This window comes from Stomoxys calcitrans, chromosome 4 (assembly GCF_963082655.1).
Source record: "Stomoxys calcitrans chromosome 4, idStoCalc2.1, whole genome shotgun sequence".
NCBI lineage: Eukaryota > Metazoa > Arthropoda > Insecta > Diptera > Muscidae > Stomoxys > Stomoxys calcitrans.
Window position 1 is genome coordinate 173,244,541 of NC_081555.1, and position 18,893 is coordinate 173,263,433.

Here is an 18,893-nt window from a genome sequence, read left to right on the forward strand (position 1 = left end):
TTTTTCGAAGCTACACATATACACAGCTGACGAATTTTGGGCGTTATCATGACAGTTAGGCCTCGTATTGTCTAAATAAAATTGTGGCTTACCCTTGAAGATATTTTAGTTTATGCCAATACTTTTAAAAATTGCGCACAAGGATATTTTAATTTCATTTTACAGAAGACTGAACTTTAAGCATTTCGAATTTCGTCAATATCAATTGTTGTTAAAAAGATGTTTTGAATTTTTCGAAAAAAATTGTTCGCACTCATTGCTTTGGGCGCTACGAAATAACCCCCAAAAGTAGTTTGGGGAATGTTTCATCTTTTTTGGTTTTTATTTCATTATGAAACAATTCCCATTCAGCATTGGAGTAATATTTCTGCTATTAGTATCAATTCAAAGTTAGGCCCGAAGCGAATAACATGATATGAAATTGGAAATCATTGCCTGTAGACGCAGAAACAGCCAATTGTTTCATATTCCCAGAAAGGGGCAATTATATGCTAGAAAATCAGCATATTTAGAAAAAAATAATTCAATTATTAAATTTAGAAAGAAAATTAAATCCAAGTTAAATGGATCGAAAATTTTGCATCTAATATTAAGAAAAAAAAAAAAATATTATTATGCAGATATTAAGAGGAACATAAGAGAAAATTTAGAATAAGCGTGAAGAAGTAGAAGTAAAATCACGCGCACGATGCCTGTGGATATAAGCAGTAGCTTAAACTCGTTTTATATTTTGGATATGGGGAATAGTTAAGTAGTTAAAATATAAAAAGTATGCAGATATTAAGAGGATCATATGAGAAAATTTAGAATACGCGTGTTGAAGTTGGGAGCGCCGCAGACGAACATTTTTGTTCAATTTAAAATCGCGCTCTCGATGAAATAATACCCAAAATATTGGGCTTTATTTAAATTTTTTATTTGAACATTATTTGATTCATTAGGGGTAATTTAATTTTTCGCTTTGGGGTTTATTTCATTGAGGGTATTTGCGTAGTGTCATTGCTATGGTTAAGGTACTCTTATAGAAGAAATTCTAATAAATTGTTTAATGATCATTAAATTTGATGTCAATTAGTATTGACGAAAATTCCGTATGGCTTATAGCACTTTAGATATAAATGGTAACATTTTTTTAAATATTTTTTTTATGGAATTAACTGAACACATGGACATGTTTGGTGAATTTGAAGGACGGCATGGTAGTTAATCCCATGGAGGTCAGAATCTCTCAATATCAATTGGTTTTTTCGACGCATTTATTGCATACGATTATTGGAACAACAGACAGACTATTTAATATCAATTCGTAATGTGGAAAAAAAGATCACAGACTTTTTTAAAACACCTTAAGCGGTACTTTTTTTTAGAAATCTAATGCACGCATAGACATAATAGACTGTATATTTCAGAAAACGACTGTATATTTCAGTTGTTCAAGCTTTGTTATTATCAATTCGCATTGCCGAGAAAAATGTATGATTTTATAGCTGCTTCATGTTACCTCTAGTTGAAAAAATTATAAGTCTATCAAAAATATGATGTCTTATATACAATATAACTAATTTAATTTCTTCAAATGAGATCTATTTTTTAACACGTTTTGCACATATGGACTAAATAGACTTTACTTGGTAGAAGACATTATTGTTATGCCTTTGTGGTTTAAGACTTGATATTATAAGTTCGTATAGTTGAAGAAAGGTATATCGTTCCCAACAATTATATAAGCATCATATTACATTTTTTGATATAATGTTTAGTAAAAAGAATTGATATTGAATGTTTCTAAAATTGTCTAGCCTCCCGGAAATGCTTGAATCATATAAATAGCAATGTCATTTTTAATCTGATCATAATTATAGATCACTTTGAAGTATGATGAGTTACAACTGAATATATCTTACATTTCAATACAATGCTATCATACGAGATTTATATTTTAAAACACATGAAGACATGATTATCATGCTTCAATTAAAGTTCGAGGTTCGTTTTCGCCTTATCAAAAAAAGGTAAGACTTTCTTGCTATTTTACATTAAAGCGTCTTTTCATGTCTATTGCAATATTGCGCGTACTACACAACTTAAATGTGGCAAAACACATTTTGAAAGCAGTAACATTCGTTGCAACTTGAAACTAACTGTAATACTTAAAGACAATTTTTTTATTTAAGAGGTGTTCAAATTTCATCTTCGCTTGATCCTTAGGAAATTTTGCAATTTGTTTTTTTCAAATTAAGTTTTTTTTATAAAATCTTTTTTACTGAAAATAATTATTTGTGTGCGTGGACGGTATTCAAAGCTTTTTTACTATATTATTGTTTATTATTATTATTATAATTTTTTTTTCAAAGAATTTAGCTTATTATTTTCTTTTTTTGGCTTTTAATATTTACAATAATTATTTTGATATTTCAGTTTAATTGATGCAACTTAAATACATTGCACATTTAGTCAGTCAATATATATGTAAATACTTTTTTTTTTAAATTACTAAGAAATTATCAAAATCAAGTAATTAAAAAAAAAAATAAAAAAACAATACAAATAAAATTGGAAATAAATATTTTCTTGAATATATAAAAAATCGAACACCCAAATCCAAACAAATTAGTTTGATACCTAAACCTTGAAGAAGGAAACACTTTGTAGTGGAGATTTTTTGCTTTGAAATCATAAGAGCTTCTTTCCGTTTGCTTTTATTATACATTTTCAATATTGTTGTTTTTTTCTATTTACATTTTTATTGTATTTTTTTAAGTTGTTTTTTTCAAGATTTGTACTTTATTGTTCATTTTTCAATCGGGGGAAAGGAGATATTTAGGTTTAAGCAATCAAAAACTATTAAAAGATTTCATAAAGAGGGTGGGCACCGAAAATTGATATAGGAATTTTGTATTTCCCTATGGGTTGAATGCTTTGAATAAGTGGTTTTATATTATTATTTTACATGGGACAACAATATTTTGTTTGAAACTATTTTGGTAACAGAACTCATTTTCATGGGAGTTGTTTTTGTGGTATTTTGCATATAAGTGCCCTTTTTGCTTGTTTCTAGTTATGATGTCTTGTCTTCTTTGCATGTGATTTATTGAATTTTACCTTGTTGTGTTGGCTTAAATGCTCAGATTTGATTTTAATTTGTTTGCTGATAATGATGATATCTATGCTGTGATTTGCTATGGTGGTTCTGCTGATCTTTAAATTTACAAATTAATATATACTATGTATGCATTAATTATTTTGTTTGTTTTATTTTTCTTCCTTTTCTTTATATGTTAATGTCTATTAGATGCATATTTTGTTGTTGGTAATTTATTATTGACGGCAGTATTTATAAATGTTGGATGTCTTTCTTTATTTAATAACTCTTCTTCTCTGTTTCTAACAAACTCCTTCATCAGCTTTGTCTGCCTTTTATGAAATATACCAACTTGCTGACTTACAAAAGGATGTAGAAATGTTTATTTAAAATAGAAAACGATTACAAAGTAATGGTAAAATGGAAAGCTTAAGAATTTGGGAGAATAACATTTCTGAATATTGTAATATAGAATACTAAGCTCTTTGTTGAATTAAGAGCACACAAGGTCATGTTAAGCATGACATTTCCGAAAGAAGGTATGAACATTTAGCGTCATATAACAATAGTTATACAATATCAATTAGTATTGTTGAAAATGTTAAGGTTTACAACTAAAGAAAAATACTTTTTTTTAGATATTTCTTTGGAATTAGCCGCACGCAGAGTGGTTCGTATAATTTTGAGGGATGCTATGATAGCTAAGACTCATAAAATCAAATGCTATCGTCAAAAGCATCCATTGTTTTATATCGCAACATAACTTTCATAATTTCTTTGCTTTAAAAAGGAATTGTTAAAAAATTTGACACACATGTATAAGTTGGATGACTTTTAAAAGAAAATGCGATTAGTCATCCCATAATGATAATAGTATTTTAATACCAATTCGTAAGGATGAATATATAATGCCGTATATCTACTTACAATGATAATTGAGATTACCAAGTTCATAATGAGATTTATTTTCAAAATTAAATACACACATGAACGTAATAGATTGAGTCTTTATAGAGCCATGATTGTGATATCTTAGAAGCTCAAGTTTTGTAACAATCAAATTGTTTTACTGAAAAAAGTTGTGGCTCTTTTGTAATTTTACATAAACATCTTCTTTTTATGCATTTGGTGTAGTAATGCTCTATAATTTAGCTAATAAAAATTTATGTTGAATGAAAACATTACTTCCCTGTTCTTAAAAGAATGTTCATTGTAAATTTGCAATTTGCAATCAAATGTGGGAAAAGTTACGCAGTTTTCTAGAAATGCATGTGGGGTATTTATATAAAAATATGATGAATGATGTTTAATAATAAACATAACTATTGTAATTTCATTTTGAAACCTTAGAATGAGAATGAACGTGAAAGACAATATCTTTTTACAAGCGAAGTGTTTTGCATTTCTCTGATTATCAAAAGATGATTGGATTACAATATATAATGACGTATATTCCGACATTCCTATACTCTATATATTTTCCATTTTACCATTGAAAGCAATACAATTTTATTGATTTTATGAATTGATAAAATCGATTTTATTTATTTGAATTGTGACACTTAACAATGTAAAATTTTAATGATTTGAAATTTAATAGAATTAATTACTTATTGTTAGAAGGAAGACAAAAGAAAATTAAATAAAAAATTCGCAAGTTATTTAAGAAATAGCTGAATTAAAAGCTGTCATATATTGTATAGGCAAAATACATAGAAAAGGAATTTATAATTTGGTCGCAAAATAAGCTTTAAAAATTGAAGAATAAACATTACACATACAAATGGTACTATACAACCATATTGCGCAGAATACAATTGTAAATTACCTCTAAAGGCAATTGCCGAGAATTTTATATTTATTTGAATATAATATCGACTGCTTGGTTACATCTATCGATAACACAAACAGAAAGTTAAAAACACCAATTCGCCGCATTTCTGTTACGCCATTTAATTGGAAAATTTGGGAACGCCATTAATGAAAATGACGCTCATACAAATTATGAGCTGTTTCTACTTATCCATGCATTGATATAAACTTCATCACATCAACTAATTAGGGTGAAGCAGACAATAAATATGGAATGATTTTCATATACGAATACAGAAACTTGGTGTTCCAAATCAGACAAGTTTTATAGTCTTCAAAGCTTCAAAAATTTCATTGTAAAATGCAAAATTTCGCTCTACAAAGGGAAAGGGATGACACTCACAATTTCAAAAATATGCTTTAGGTTCCTAATTTTTGCTGTCTTGAAGGTGTCCATCAGGATAAAACCTCATTAAGTTTTTGCCATGCACATGGTCTTTAGTTTTCGAAGCTGAAGTTAACCAGCACTCATAATAACAAATCAAATTGTGGATAAACTTGCAGTAATTGGGGTCTAATCCTTAATTTTAGCAGAAGAATGTTATCAAATTGAAGCAATTTGAAGAATTTATCGTTTGTCCTGACGCGAGTAGTGAATGCACATCCTTTGTAATTGTTATCATATTTTTCCTCCGTTTTAATATAATTCATTAATACATGATGGCACCGCCTGATTTTCCAGACTATTATCTGGTAGGAATAATATTCCGAGTAGCAAAAACCAATTTTTGCCATTACTGGTGAAAAAAATTTTTTCTTGAAGCTTTAATGTTCATTTCATAATGGTTCCAATAAACTTTATTTTCGTCAGATTTGGCTTCAATATTGCATATTGTGTTTTGTTTTGACTTCCAAAATCAATGGTTAAGATTGTCTTAATCAGGCTATAACTTGAGATATGTCCCATATAAACCGATTTACCGATAGCCTCCTACGGCTTCTAGAAACTTAAATTTTTCTCTAATTTGGTAGAAATTTGATCTAAACCATGTGTGTAAATTTTCTCAGAATCCAAAGCGGGTTCCTTAGATTCGGACCGGCCGTACTTAGTACGTTTAAACTTGTTAATTTTACTATGCTTATCATGCGACCTTTAAATAGTATACTATAAATAAAGAAGAATCTTAAATAAAAATATTTTTATTTGTGTGGTATAATTTATTTATTGATATGAGCTCTGTATTCGATTCCATCTTATCTGCACTTCAATACTGTAAGGCTTTTCACTATTTTTTGTTTATGGTTGTGTAACTGGCATCAGTTTAGGAGCAGTTCCCCCATACGATATGAAATTTGTTTAATGAAATGTGTACTAGGCTATTAGTATTTTTCAGCTATTACCAAATCCAAGTTTAATATTCTTATGCAAGGGATCGTCTTGTGTTTTTTAAACTATTTCCAGAACTGGTTTTACAATTTCTAAGTTAGACTGTCTGTGAGTTTTTGCCGCTATACTGCCTAATTATGGAATATTTTTATCGTTGCTAAGTTGACTCGTTAAAGTGCTGTTATGATGTTTACCTGTCATATAAAGATTTGGTTAAAGGTCTACAAATGTTCCTCAGATTTTTTAGCTGCAATCTTGGAAAACATTTCTCTATATAATAGGCAAGCAAAACTGGTTCCTGGATTTCAGCTGTAACAGTTAAGGGACTTTTGTAATTTAATTAAGGGACTTTTGTAATTTTTTAAAACGTTTTTTGTGGTGGGATTGATGATGGGGAATGATATCTAACTATTGCTGATAATCCCAGTTCATTTGTTTTATTTTTATTTGATGTTGTTTGAGGGTTTTGTGGGGGCTTAGTGGCATATTGGTTTTTGTTCATGAATGGCATTTTTTTATGTTTCTTATATTCATTTCAGCATTTTCATTATTTTTGGTAATTTTAAATTGTTCTAACATCTTTTAAATTTTTACCTATTTCAGGTTTTTGTTTCTTTTTTTTTTAATTTTTTTTATTATTATTTGCTAAATTTGTTTTTGTGATTTTTCGATGTTTTTTTAAATTTTTTTAATTTTTTTCATTTATTATTTCTTTAGTTTTGTTTTTGTTGTTGGTAGTTATTTTTTGTTTTTTTTCCTTTTGTCAATTAATTAAATTACTACTTAAAATTACATATTTTCATAAATTATTTTTAAACAGCTTTGGTAGTCGTTTCTGGCATCCAACGTATTGTACAAGGCCAAAATATCGCACGTAACGTCTTTTTTACTATAAAATTTTTAGAATCGAAATTCGTTTCAAATCGTTTACAAATTGTTGATGGTTTGATTTGAGGTTGGAGGATGATTATTAGGGAAGTTGTTGGTTTGGTTTTGGTTTGTTTGATTTTTTTTTGGCGACAAAACAAATTGTTTTCGTTGGAAAAAAATGCAAAAGAAAACAAAAGCTCAATTTTATATAAAAATAATGCTTGGTTGTTTTTCTTTTTCGTTTTTTTATAATTTCAAATTAAAAAAAACTGAAAAAAAATCATATATAAAACAATGATAAAAAATTTGTTATAGAAATCTCTTATTCTGTTTCGAACTAAAAATTTCTTTTTTATAAACTATTGATGGTTTAAATGTGAAATTTGCTGAATAATGGCCATAAAGCAGTCATTAAGGGAAATTATCATTGCGACAGTTTGTTTCGGAAATAAACAACTATAAGTATTGGCATTCCTTGTTTCAATTTCATCTTTGCAAATAAAAACTGTTCGAATAATAAACATGAAAAAAGACAGGGCAATCCTAACCGATATTTCCGTAAATTTTATGTTCAGTTTGGCGAAAAAAGTAGCAATCGGGTGTACTAGTGTAGCCAAAACTATTCATACTAATAATTGGGCTTACGTATGGCAACAACTATTTATTCCATGCAAAAACGGAAACAGGGGGCAAACCTAAATTACAATGTACTGTGGTAAGCCTTTATTCCCCAAAGTTGTTAACATTACAAGGTACAGTGGTGAAACAAGGAAATATGATAATTGCCTTTCGTTTCTCCGGTAACACCATCCATGTAACAGCTGTAACGACATACCTGTACGGTTCGATGGTAACTCTCATTACATTTCCTGGAGAATACTTACGACCTAATAACAATTAATGCGGGTAAAACAGCTATCATGATTACGTACGTATTGTAATACCTCGAAGCCATATGTTCGGACAATCTGATCGATGGGGTGCTGGACCACCGCTTAATTAGGTTTAAAATACGAAAGTCAGTGCCGAATCTGATTAGTTTTCGAAATAAGATGAAACTCAATTGAAAACTACTTCGAGGAAAAATTGGCCATGATACATAGAAAACATATATAAGACTGCAATGCTAAAGGATTACAACTGCAATAACGGAGTTATTTAGTTGGAAGTTGTCCGTTATGAGAAAAGAAATCGGCTCAAGGAAACCCTAGTTAACCGGGGAAGAGAAAGATGTCCTCAATGGAGAAAATCCGCCCAAGATGACAAATCGAGAGATCGGTTTATACACGTTTATGAATTGATTTAGACCATACCTAGTATATGTATTGAAAGTCAGAGCAGAATTTCAGCTAAATCGGATAAGAATTGCGCCTTCTAAAAGCTCAAGAAGTAAAATCTGGAGATCTACTTATATTAAATCTCTATCAGGTTAAAGACTGATTAGGGCAATACTGAGGAGAACTGTTGAAGATCCCATGGAACATCAAGGTGAAAAGTTTCAAGAAGTATATTCAGGAGATCGGTTTATATGGAAGCTTTATTTGGCTTTAGACCGAACCATACTTGAATTGTGGTCACAGGAAATGTCATCGTGCAAAATGTCAGCAAAATCCGATAAGAATTGCACTCTCTAGAGTCTTAAGATTTATACTCGTTGGTCAGTTTATATGGGACATATAGTTGAACATGGATTTATTTGGCCCATTTACAGACCTAGGTTAATAAGAATATTTTTGAAAAATTTCAGAACTTTTGACAGACGGACGGACTAACGGATATAGCTAGACCGACAGAAAATGTCATGATTATCAAAAGATTAAAATCTGTGTCCAAACTTAAGGGAGTTAGAGCAGAGAAAGCGAAAGATATGTTAATAATTTTCTCATCAATTCTCAAATCCTAACTGAAGACGCATTGAAGCCTGTCTGATAATCAGCCAAGGTTTTATTGCATCTTTGGGCCAGGTAATGCAAATTTTGTCCATGAACATTCCACTAAGAAACACAAGCAAATCACCTTTGAAGTATTAATATTATAATGGAAACATCTTACAATTTGAATATGCAATCCAAGAAAATTTAAATCTGCGTAGATTGGGCAATTAAAGGCGCCAGTTTTCCTCAACACAACGATTTCTATATCCGAAAAGGTTAAATATTTAAGAATTATTTTGGATATGAAACATATTGACAGGGTTAATCCAGTGGCCTTAAGATTCATAACCGGTTCCATTTATTTGGAGCTTTCTTTAGCTATCCAGTTCATTGATCTGTACTTTAGGGAGCCATTGGTTAGACTATGTCTGCTAGGCCTATATATTGAGCTTCTGTCGACACATGCTCGTTAATTAAATAGAGAAGTTAAATGATGACCGGCAGACGGATTTTCTAACTTTCTTGTTAGGGAACTGGTTGCTCAGGTTCGCAGTAACTAGTATATGGGATGGACGACCTTCTGTCTATGGAGAAGTTGCGTCTAAGCGGCATAGCAGAAATCATTAAAGGGGACAATAAGTTAAAGACAAGTTTCTCCCGCATGTGCGTCAGGAATGATCTACGATATGTGGAGCTTAAAGCTGTCTCGCATTTATTAGCATTTACGCTTAATGCTTCAAGCAACCTGCGTTTGTAAACATGCCGCTTGTATTAAGGAAGCAGAGCAGCTGTATGCGATTAAGAACTTAATACTCTATGGTCTTAATCTTCACCGTCGAAATATTTTGGAGTCTATGTTAATAAACCTTAAACCTAAAGTGCGGAAAAATTGACGTTTTAATTCCGATCTCTTTCAAATCCACTCTTTGAAGTACATTTATTCTAAATAATGTTTCTTCATAATTCATATTAGTTTGAGATATTTGCTCTTTTATTTTTGAAACAAAGAATGCCATCTAAATATTAGGTGAGTAGCGTAGCCTTATATTAAATTTTATTAATTTAAAATATTATCAAATTGCACTCTGACTAGGTGCAAACTCACATTAAGATTCGGCGTTCGTTTGGCGTAACTATTTTGATCAAGGGTTTAATACATAAAATATAACACTAATGTGTAAATGCTTATAACATGTTTTTGGACTCAAAAACAATTATGTAATTTTACAAAATTTTTCTTTTATTTTTAATAAAAATATTTTTCAAGTTGACACCGATATTTCATTTTAAGTTTGGTAGGTATTTTTTTATAGTTTTTAATTTATCTATAAAATAGGCAAATTAAAATAAAATGTTTTCCTACAAAAATTTTTCGAAAAAATATCTCACAAACTATTTTAACCCCAGTTCATATCGAAAACTCTGTCGACAAGCGCCCACCGATATTAATGTGTTGCAACACCCAACCTTGTATGTAGAGAGAACGCAAGTTCAGATATAGACATTAAGAGAGAGAGAGAGAGAGAGAGAGAGTGAGAAAGAGTTGGCAAGAGCGAGTCATACAGATATAATTGCACTTATACTTAGTACGTCAAAAGAGATCGTACCTATGCGCATTATTATACGCATTATCACACATAAAAATACACAGGATAAGAGATCATTTTTGTTCGTAAAGTTATTTTTTTATTTTTTTTTTTGTTTTATTTATTTGTATGTATTGTAAAACCAAAAGTGAATTACATTAATCAACACAAAATCTTTTTACGTATAAAAGAGATAAAAGAGATATAGGGAAGAAGTAATGCCGACTTACCCAGTAGTCAAACGTCGGTTTCGATACTAACTGCCAAAGCATTATTATGCCTATGGGTCTGAATGTTACCGCTACTGGTAACACTGATGGCAGATTGTTTATAGCCATTTTGCAACTGTATTTGTTGCTGCTGTTGCAGCTGCAACTGTTGCTGCTGCTGCAGTTGCTTGTCTGGCGTCGGCATTTGTTGCTGTTGCTGAGGCGTTGCTGGCAGGGTTGTGGTTGTAGCAGACGTCGTCATATTATTGGCGGCGACGGCTGCTGCTGCGGCGGCATTAGCTGCTGCTGCTGTTGGAGCTATATGAGTATGCTGATGGGTGGCTCCCAAAAATGGAACCATCGAACGTCCAGGATGCGTATCAGTCAGTCCCGGCGTTGACTCAATACCATCATCCAAATCCATCATATCTGATGAGGACTCAGACAACGATGATTTCTTTAAATGTTGACCTACTTGGATAACAAGGAGTAACGTGTGGCGGTTACAATTAAAGTTGTGACAAAGTTACAGATGAGTGACATAAGAGAGCGAGAGTGGTGAATGAGAATTATTGTTTCGAGATAACGGTAGTATGTGTGCGTGTTTAGTTTTTGAATTTGCAAATTTCAAAGTTGATTTTCATTTTTGATTGGGGATTTGATTTTTTGTTTCGGTAACAATGTCAATTCATATAATTCAATTGTTTGTATGTGTTTTTTTATTAATTATTGTTGTTTTTATTGTTGTTGTTGTTGATATGGGAGTAAAAAACAAAGAAAAAGAGATAAATTGAGCAAATGTGAGATTAAAAAACAAACGAACAAATTCAAAGCATTACTGCAATAAATCGTATAACGGAGTATATTGGGGGAGAGGGTTGGATTTTGGATACTGTTGGAATAGTTTTGAAAGAGCACAACAGTTTTAAACTGAGAGAAAAATGGAGCAAGTGAAATAATAAGAGAGCTGTAGGTGAAAAAAGTGCGGTTCAGTGTTGTATTGTAGTGGGTGGACTGTCTAAACTACAAAAGTCTTGCTAGTAAAAAATATATTGCTACAAAAAGGAAGATAGAGAGAGAGAAAGAGAGTGGACACAGTTGTTCCCTCTCTCTCATTCTTCCTTTGCCAATGTTACTTTTCAAATTTTGTTTAATTAGTTTGTATAGCTGTTGAGTGTTTTTCTTTGTTTTGGTTAGGTTCAAGGTTCAAAGCATTTTAAGATAAGAGAGATAGAGAACTTTGGAAATAGCAAAATGGTGTTAGAAAATTAAACTTAGACTTACCTAATGTACCAGGTAAATATGGACAACTAGTAACGTGATTGAAGTTTTGGCTCTGCATCTCCTCTTGATCCGTTTCACGGTGATAGAAATAATTGAAATTACTGACAATAACCGGTACCGGTAGAGCGATTGTCAAGACACCAGCAATGGCACACAGTGATCCCACAATTTTACCCCAAACTCCGACCGGCCTATGGTTGAACCCATGAACGCACGCACACACACACAAACGCAATGCAATATGATTTTTGTTTTTTTTTTTTTTAGTTTATTAAACCGGTTTTTTTGGCGGATTATTATGGCGTTGTGGTGTTTTTAGTGGTGGTGGTTGGTAGTGGTGATATTAGGGTTGGAAAAGGTCAGTAATCGAGTTGCGTTTAACAAAAGTCAACGGTATGCGATATTCGTTTGTTTTGATTTTCAGAAGTATTTTCATATATGCAATGTTATTATTGGGGAGTCATTTCATATAATTTTTCGATACATTATTTTCATATATTTTTTTCGATTTGATTTTTGATATGAAGAGAGAGAAGAGAGAGTACGTACGATGTATATAAACGAACGAACGATAAAAAACAAAATGAAAATACAAATATAATATATAAATTATGGAGCAAAAATTTTGAACGTTTTTTTTTTGTTTGTAATGTATTATATAAAAATTATTTGTTAATAATATGCATATTTATATATAAAATATGTATATATAAGACAATTAAATATGTATATGTAAATATTTATATATATATATATGTAGAAAAATATAAGTAAATATGTTGTATTTATATTGAGAGAGAAAGAGAGAGTTAGAGGTAGACAGTTAGAAGAAATGTATGTTAAAATGATTAACGTTAACAAACGAATTGAGAAAAAACCTAAAATATTTAATGGTGAGTGAGAGAGAGAGAGAATTTGTACGACATTTGGACAGTGTGATAAAAAATAGTATGACATTTGAGGCTAAATTGATTTGGTATTTGAGTATGTGAGAGGGAGAAGGAAATTTAAAGCCTAAAATGAGAGCGAGAGTGTGATAATCAACAGTAGATGAACTTTGCCGTGGATGATAACGTTGAGTGAAGAACCGCCTTCAATATATATATATGTCCAACCTCATCAAATATTTTAGATAAAAAATATTGATTTTAAACCTTGATTTATCGCCTATTATTGCTTGCTTTGACTAGAAAAGCATCTATATAGTTTGTTCTAACTGTTAGAAAAGTATGTCCTTATTATTGGAAAAGTAACTCCTATAGTGAAAAGTAAGCAGGTTATGGGAGAAATTAAGTGGTAAAATTAAGTTGGTAAAATCCCATGAAGGCATACTTGCCCCAATATGGGTTTCCAGATATGTGTTTGTTGGCAAAATTCCATTAAGGGATATCTGCTTTAATGCACTTTGCATAAGAAAGGAGCAAATGTCTTGTTCTATTATGGTGCAAATCTCGTCTTTCAAGTGTTGTTACTTATGAAATACAGCATGCGGTAGAATTATGAGAAAAATTGGGAAATCACAGTGGGCCTTTCATTAGTTTTTCTTCATCCATTAGTTCTAATGGAATTTTATAAATGTCCATATACAATGTAGATACCGGCTAGAACAAAGCTTTCTTAAAGCAAATAAAACTAAATATCATCAGCCACCATAGTAATTATATGTCTCATCTTAGATATTTCACCCTACTGTGTATTTGACTGAAACGTCACTGCAGATGAATACAATCGATGCCCCCGGTACCGAAGAACAGCCGTTATTACCATTGCCATTATATCGCTTTTTGAATATGAAATTGCGAAACAGCATCTTTAAATCCAAGCTCCTTGCCCCCTGAGATATTCTGCGAAATATCAAATCAAATATTTTAACAAGAAATTCTTAGAAAAAAAACTACACATCGATTTGTTTTTGGGCTAGCAAAGAATTTTTTCTAGAATTATGGAGTTGGAATAACAATGTGACCTTAGGATTCAAAGCAATATTTGTTGCTGTAATCATCTTGGAAAATTTCTAGCGATACATTAATAATGGCTTAACGGTGTATGATGGGAAAGGGGCACGATTATTCTGCAAATACACAAAAAACGACACACACTAAACATAATAAATATAAATTTTAATACAAAGTTAAACAGAAAACTAAATGTGGTTTTGGAAAATCACTCACCAAGTGTGACAGTGCAAAAAAAACTGATCACGATCTTCTTCGCTTTTAAAGCTCCGCAATTTATGATAAAGGCTTATGCTAAATAGTAGCCTCAATAGTGAATATTTGAAAAGAATAACTCTACTAAGTTTGTAGGAATAGGCTCAATTATTTTAAAGGAATATATAGAACAAACCAAATTTTAGTTAGTGTGTAACATTTAAACCCGAATCATTGTGAAACCTTTTGGTAAATTTCACTATAATGACTTTTTTTGGACATAAACTATTCGAAAAATTACAAACCACCACATATTTGAAAGACGCACTTCTCACCTGGCATAAACATGTAAATTTACTTCAAAATGAGAAACCGTTGTAAAACTATAGTCAAAATACTGTAAAAACTCATAAACAATTTGTGCCGTATGGTAATACCAGGGCGATCAATCCCATGGCAGTCGGTTGTACGTACAGCCTTGAGCCGAGAAATCCTTCATCGCTAGTGACAGCCTCCTCAGTGTACAACATACTGATACAACAATAACCATGGCGATCCGTGTTAGAGAGAGATTCCCAATGTCTCATCTACAATATTAAAAAAAAAAAATACTCTAGTGTTTCAGAAGAATTGTTCTTTGCCACAATTATTTGCCATATTCCAGCGCTCGTAACAATAAGATATTTATAACAATATATTTACTATTTGCATAAAATACCACGATCCCCTATATTTATATTATTAATAAACATTAAAGAATTTTCTTAATTAAATTAAATATGGCAATTCTCACTATTACTTAACATTTTAAATCGTTTTAACACATACAATTTTGTTCTAAAATATTGTGTTTCGCCTATATCATTATACTTGAATGTTTTCACATCTTTGAAACGAAAACTACTGATCGCAATATGGAAAATAACTGTATGGATTCCTACTGTTCCCATATACTATCATAAAAATCAACATTTTTATTTTTAACAATTTTATTTAGTCTTAGCCAACAACACAACATCCAAGACGTTGACACAGCCATTGGAATAAAGTGTCGAGCTTAAAATTTTTGATGAGCACCCATACCTCAGAATTTCTGATGCCAAGGGGTCGGATCTAGTCAAATCATTGTTGGTGTGGTGTATCTCCCGTAGCTATAATTTTTCCATTGCATAAAGTTTTCGATCATTAAGCTTATATCGAAAGAAAATTTAATACATCATTTGCAAAATGGTCCTCATCCCAACAGGCAAACAAAATTAGAAATAAAATAATTTGTATATTTCTTTGATATTGTGCCCGTTATTTCCTTCTTTTTCAGTAAAAAGAAATTGGTACTAATATAAGTATCTTAACACATTTCTCTAATTTTTTTCTGAATAACAAAATGTCGCCCATATTATAATTAAATGGTTCACAATTTTTAGACCTTTGCAAGAGAGATTGAGAATAATATTTCTAGTAACAAAAGAAATTACTAAATGTACAAATGTTTCTGCCTATTATTGTTAGACATTTTATTATAATTTGTTGCATAGAGTGGTCCACAATGTTTTGTTTAAAAATTGATGAAGATTTTTAATGTTCCATCTACTATATCTGCAAAATCGCACATATTGGCATTAAGTGTTGATTAAGTGTCGATATTTTCAACTGTTGTATCAAAAGAATTGAACTTGGTAGCTGAAATACTGATTAGTATCGTCAGGCATTTTCAATCTTTAATTTTACAAAGAGATTCATACTCACTTTTTGAAATAGCTGTATTAAATATTAGGGTTTACATATTTTCGGATTATTCAATTAATCATTTATTCAACGATTAATCGAACAAGACCAAAAGAAGCTGAAGATAAAACTGTATATTTTTGAGATTTTTTCTTTAAATATTTCCCATATAAATATGTCGATTTTAATTGCAAATGAGGCAAATGGATGTGGTACATTGAATCTTGAACTACATATTTTCATCCTAAGTCAACAAAAAAATGATAGCAAATCACACAACCCATAAGTTTTGAACCATTTTTTAACATCAAAACGATTAATTGAATACCGTTCTAAGTTATTCGATTATTTGTTTATTTGAAAATATTTAATTTTCTCATTTTAAATTTTTTTTGCCTGTGAGGGCAAAGATCATTAAATTATAAATTTTAATTTGGTTTAGAATTACTCATCAGCCATATTAGGTGTGAAGGCTTTAAGGGTCGATGGTATGTTGTATTAGTACCGACTTTATTTCGAAAACACCTCTATGATACAAATACCACATTAACCACGCTCCACAATCCTGTCTATTAGCTGTACTTTTCCCAATGCCTGTGTTTTTGTGTAATAACAGATTTTTTGCCTGCATAATATGCACTACTCCCAGGGTAAACACATGATTCTGTGTATTTGTTGGAAGTTGAATTGAAGGCTTCGGACGGTAGACAACAGGTGAGCCCAGGTTCGACTCCCGGCCGGGCTCTACCGAGTTTGTTTTCTGCCTGTTAAGGCGAAGATCATTATATTTTCAATATTTTATTTTGCTCCATTATTTGAAAGATCACGAATAACCGATTGATCAATTATCGATTAATCGATTGATCAATTATCGATTAATCGATTGATCAATTATCGATTAATCGAGCGTACGCCCTACTATATATATATAAGTGATTATAGCGGGGTTAGGAACTAAACACATTCCTAATTCCATATTTAATAAATTTTCTAAAATGTAAAGAATCAAAAAAATTTTGATTAAAAATTATGCTGGTTACAATTATTATTAAAAATTACCACTGGTTTGCAGCACAAAAAGACTTTTGAATTTTTTTATTAACTGAATATATTGTTCCATCAAAAGACTGAATGAGATGGAACAGATTTCTAGGACATTAAGAATTGCACAAATCATGATTTGAACAGCTCTTACTGTTCGTGGTTGTTATATGTAGTCGTTTGTGCCATAGAGAGATTTATGACCATGTTTTTATTACTGGACATATAACTTGTCTACTACATTTCTATTCTGAAAAAAGGCCTTATGCAAATTTAAAGTTACATATTCAAATGTTGATTATCATAATTTTTCGATATTTTTAACAGTTTGTCACAAAAAAGGATTGATCATAGTATGGCAAGGAACTGAAAAGATTCTTAATGGCCCATCTATTATATCTCTGAAATTCAAAATATTTAATATAAATTTTGATATTGTACGAAACATTCATTTGTTTGTTGCAAAGATGCATTTATAAAATGTTGTTAGAACCTCAACCAAATGCCGCTGTCCCATCCACTATGAATCAAAAATACCGGCTATATTTTGAGTAAAAGCAATACTGGCTATTATTATTATTGGTGGAATTTCTAATCAATTGTAGCACAGAATGACTTATTCAAAATCGTATGTGTTATGGGTATCACTTTTCCCCCAAAATAAACTTTTTATAACGTAAATAAAGTATCCAAATTTCCCAAATTTGCGTGATAATGACAAATTGATTTTATGGGGAAAAGTGAAAGTGAATCATAGAATTCATCAGAAAATGTTTAATAATTGTACATAGACCAAAATAAATATTAAAACCTATTTATATTAAGATTTAAAATGTTGACTTTCAATGTGTCGATATATTTAAACTTTAGTATCAAAAGAAATAGATCATATTCCTACTGGATCATATGCTTGATTACTTAAATACAAAGAATGGACCATATTCTGGATTCAAATATTTTTTGTTTGATATTTCCCATCGTTTGTAGCACAATAACCTTGATAATAATTTATCAAATAACTCATAAGATTTCTGTTGTACCATCTACAATATTTCAAAAATTTATCATGTTAAGCTTAACAATGTTCTTGGTTTTATGCGTCATTTAATATTTTCAGTTATTTGCAGCACAGAAAGTGTATAATGGTTTATTGAATAACTGAACAGAATCCTACTGTTCCATCTACTATATTTAAAAAATACTAAAATTCTCATATTTTCATATTTGCTCATATTTTCATTTCAAATCTTCATATATATAATTCTTTGATATTTTATACTGTTTGTTATACAATAGCATTGATAACGGTGTGGTGGGGATTTGAATTGATTCCTACAGTCCCATCTACAATATTTTGTTTTGAAATATATCTTGTCGTTCTTGTTCGAAAGTTTCAATCGTAAACACCACGGAGAATTTGGTTATAATTTGAATAACATTTGTAAATATTCTTACCGTACCATTTTCTAAAACATTGAAAATAGCTGATTTTTAAGTTTAAAATGTTTATTATCATAATTCTTCGGTTTGTTGCAATAGATAATTGATGACAGTATGGTAAGCAATTGAGAAGATTCGTACCATACTTTGTTCTAAAAACTCTGTCATTATTGTTAGAAAATTTTAATCTTTTGTAGCACCACCAAGTTGGTATTAATTAAAATAAGAACTGAAAGAATTCGTGCTGTTCTAATCACTTATATTTTAATTTAAAATGACAAAGGTCTTTATTCTTCGTCTCTTTACAAAAAAACCATTGATCGTTGTATGTTAAGGGACTGAACAGATACTCACTGTTCCATTTACTTTATTTTTAAAATATTTTACCTCAGATTATCGTTGTATGGTAAGGGACTGAACAGGTTCCTACTAT

At 30.7% G+C, this 18,893-nt stretch overlaps 1 protein-coding gene across 9 annotated transcripts in view; it reads right to left on the reverse strand.

Annotated features, from left to right (window-relative positions):
* LOC106082695 (potassium voltage-gated channel protein Shaker) overlaps positions 1-18,893 on the reverse strand; it is a 694,624-nt gene that overhangs the window by 35,565 nt on the left and 640,166 nt on the right. For 7 of the 9 annotated variants that reach the window (XM_059366520.1, XM_059366519.1, XM_059366518.1 and 4 more), the window contains 2 exons: positions 12,105-12,295; positions 10,842-11,294 (listed from right to left, as the gene is read on the reverse strand). The exons of 1 other annotated variant lie outside the window; for it this stretch is intronic. In XM_059366520.1, the coding sequence (XP_059222503.1) occupies positions 10,849-11,294; positions 12,105-12,295 (637 nt within the window). In that variant the 3' untranslated portion in view covers positions 10,842-10,848. Of the gene's footprint in view, positions 1-10,841; positions 11,295-12,104; positions 12,296-18,893 lie in introns of those variants that run through there. One more of the 9 variants, XM_059366517.1, reaches the window with a different exon arrangement.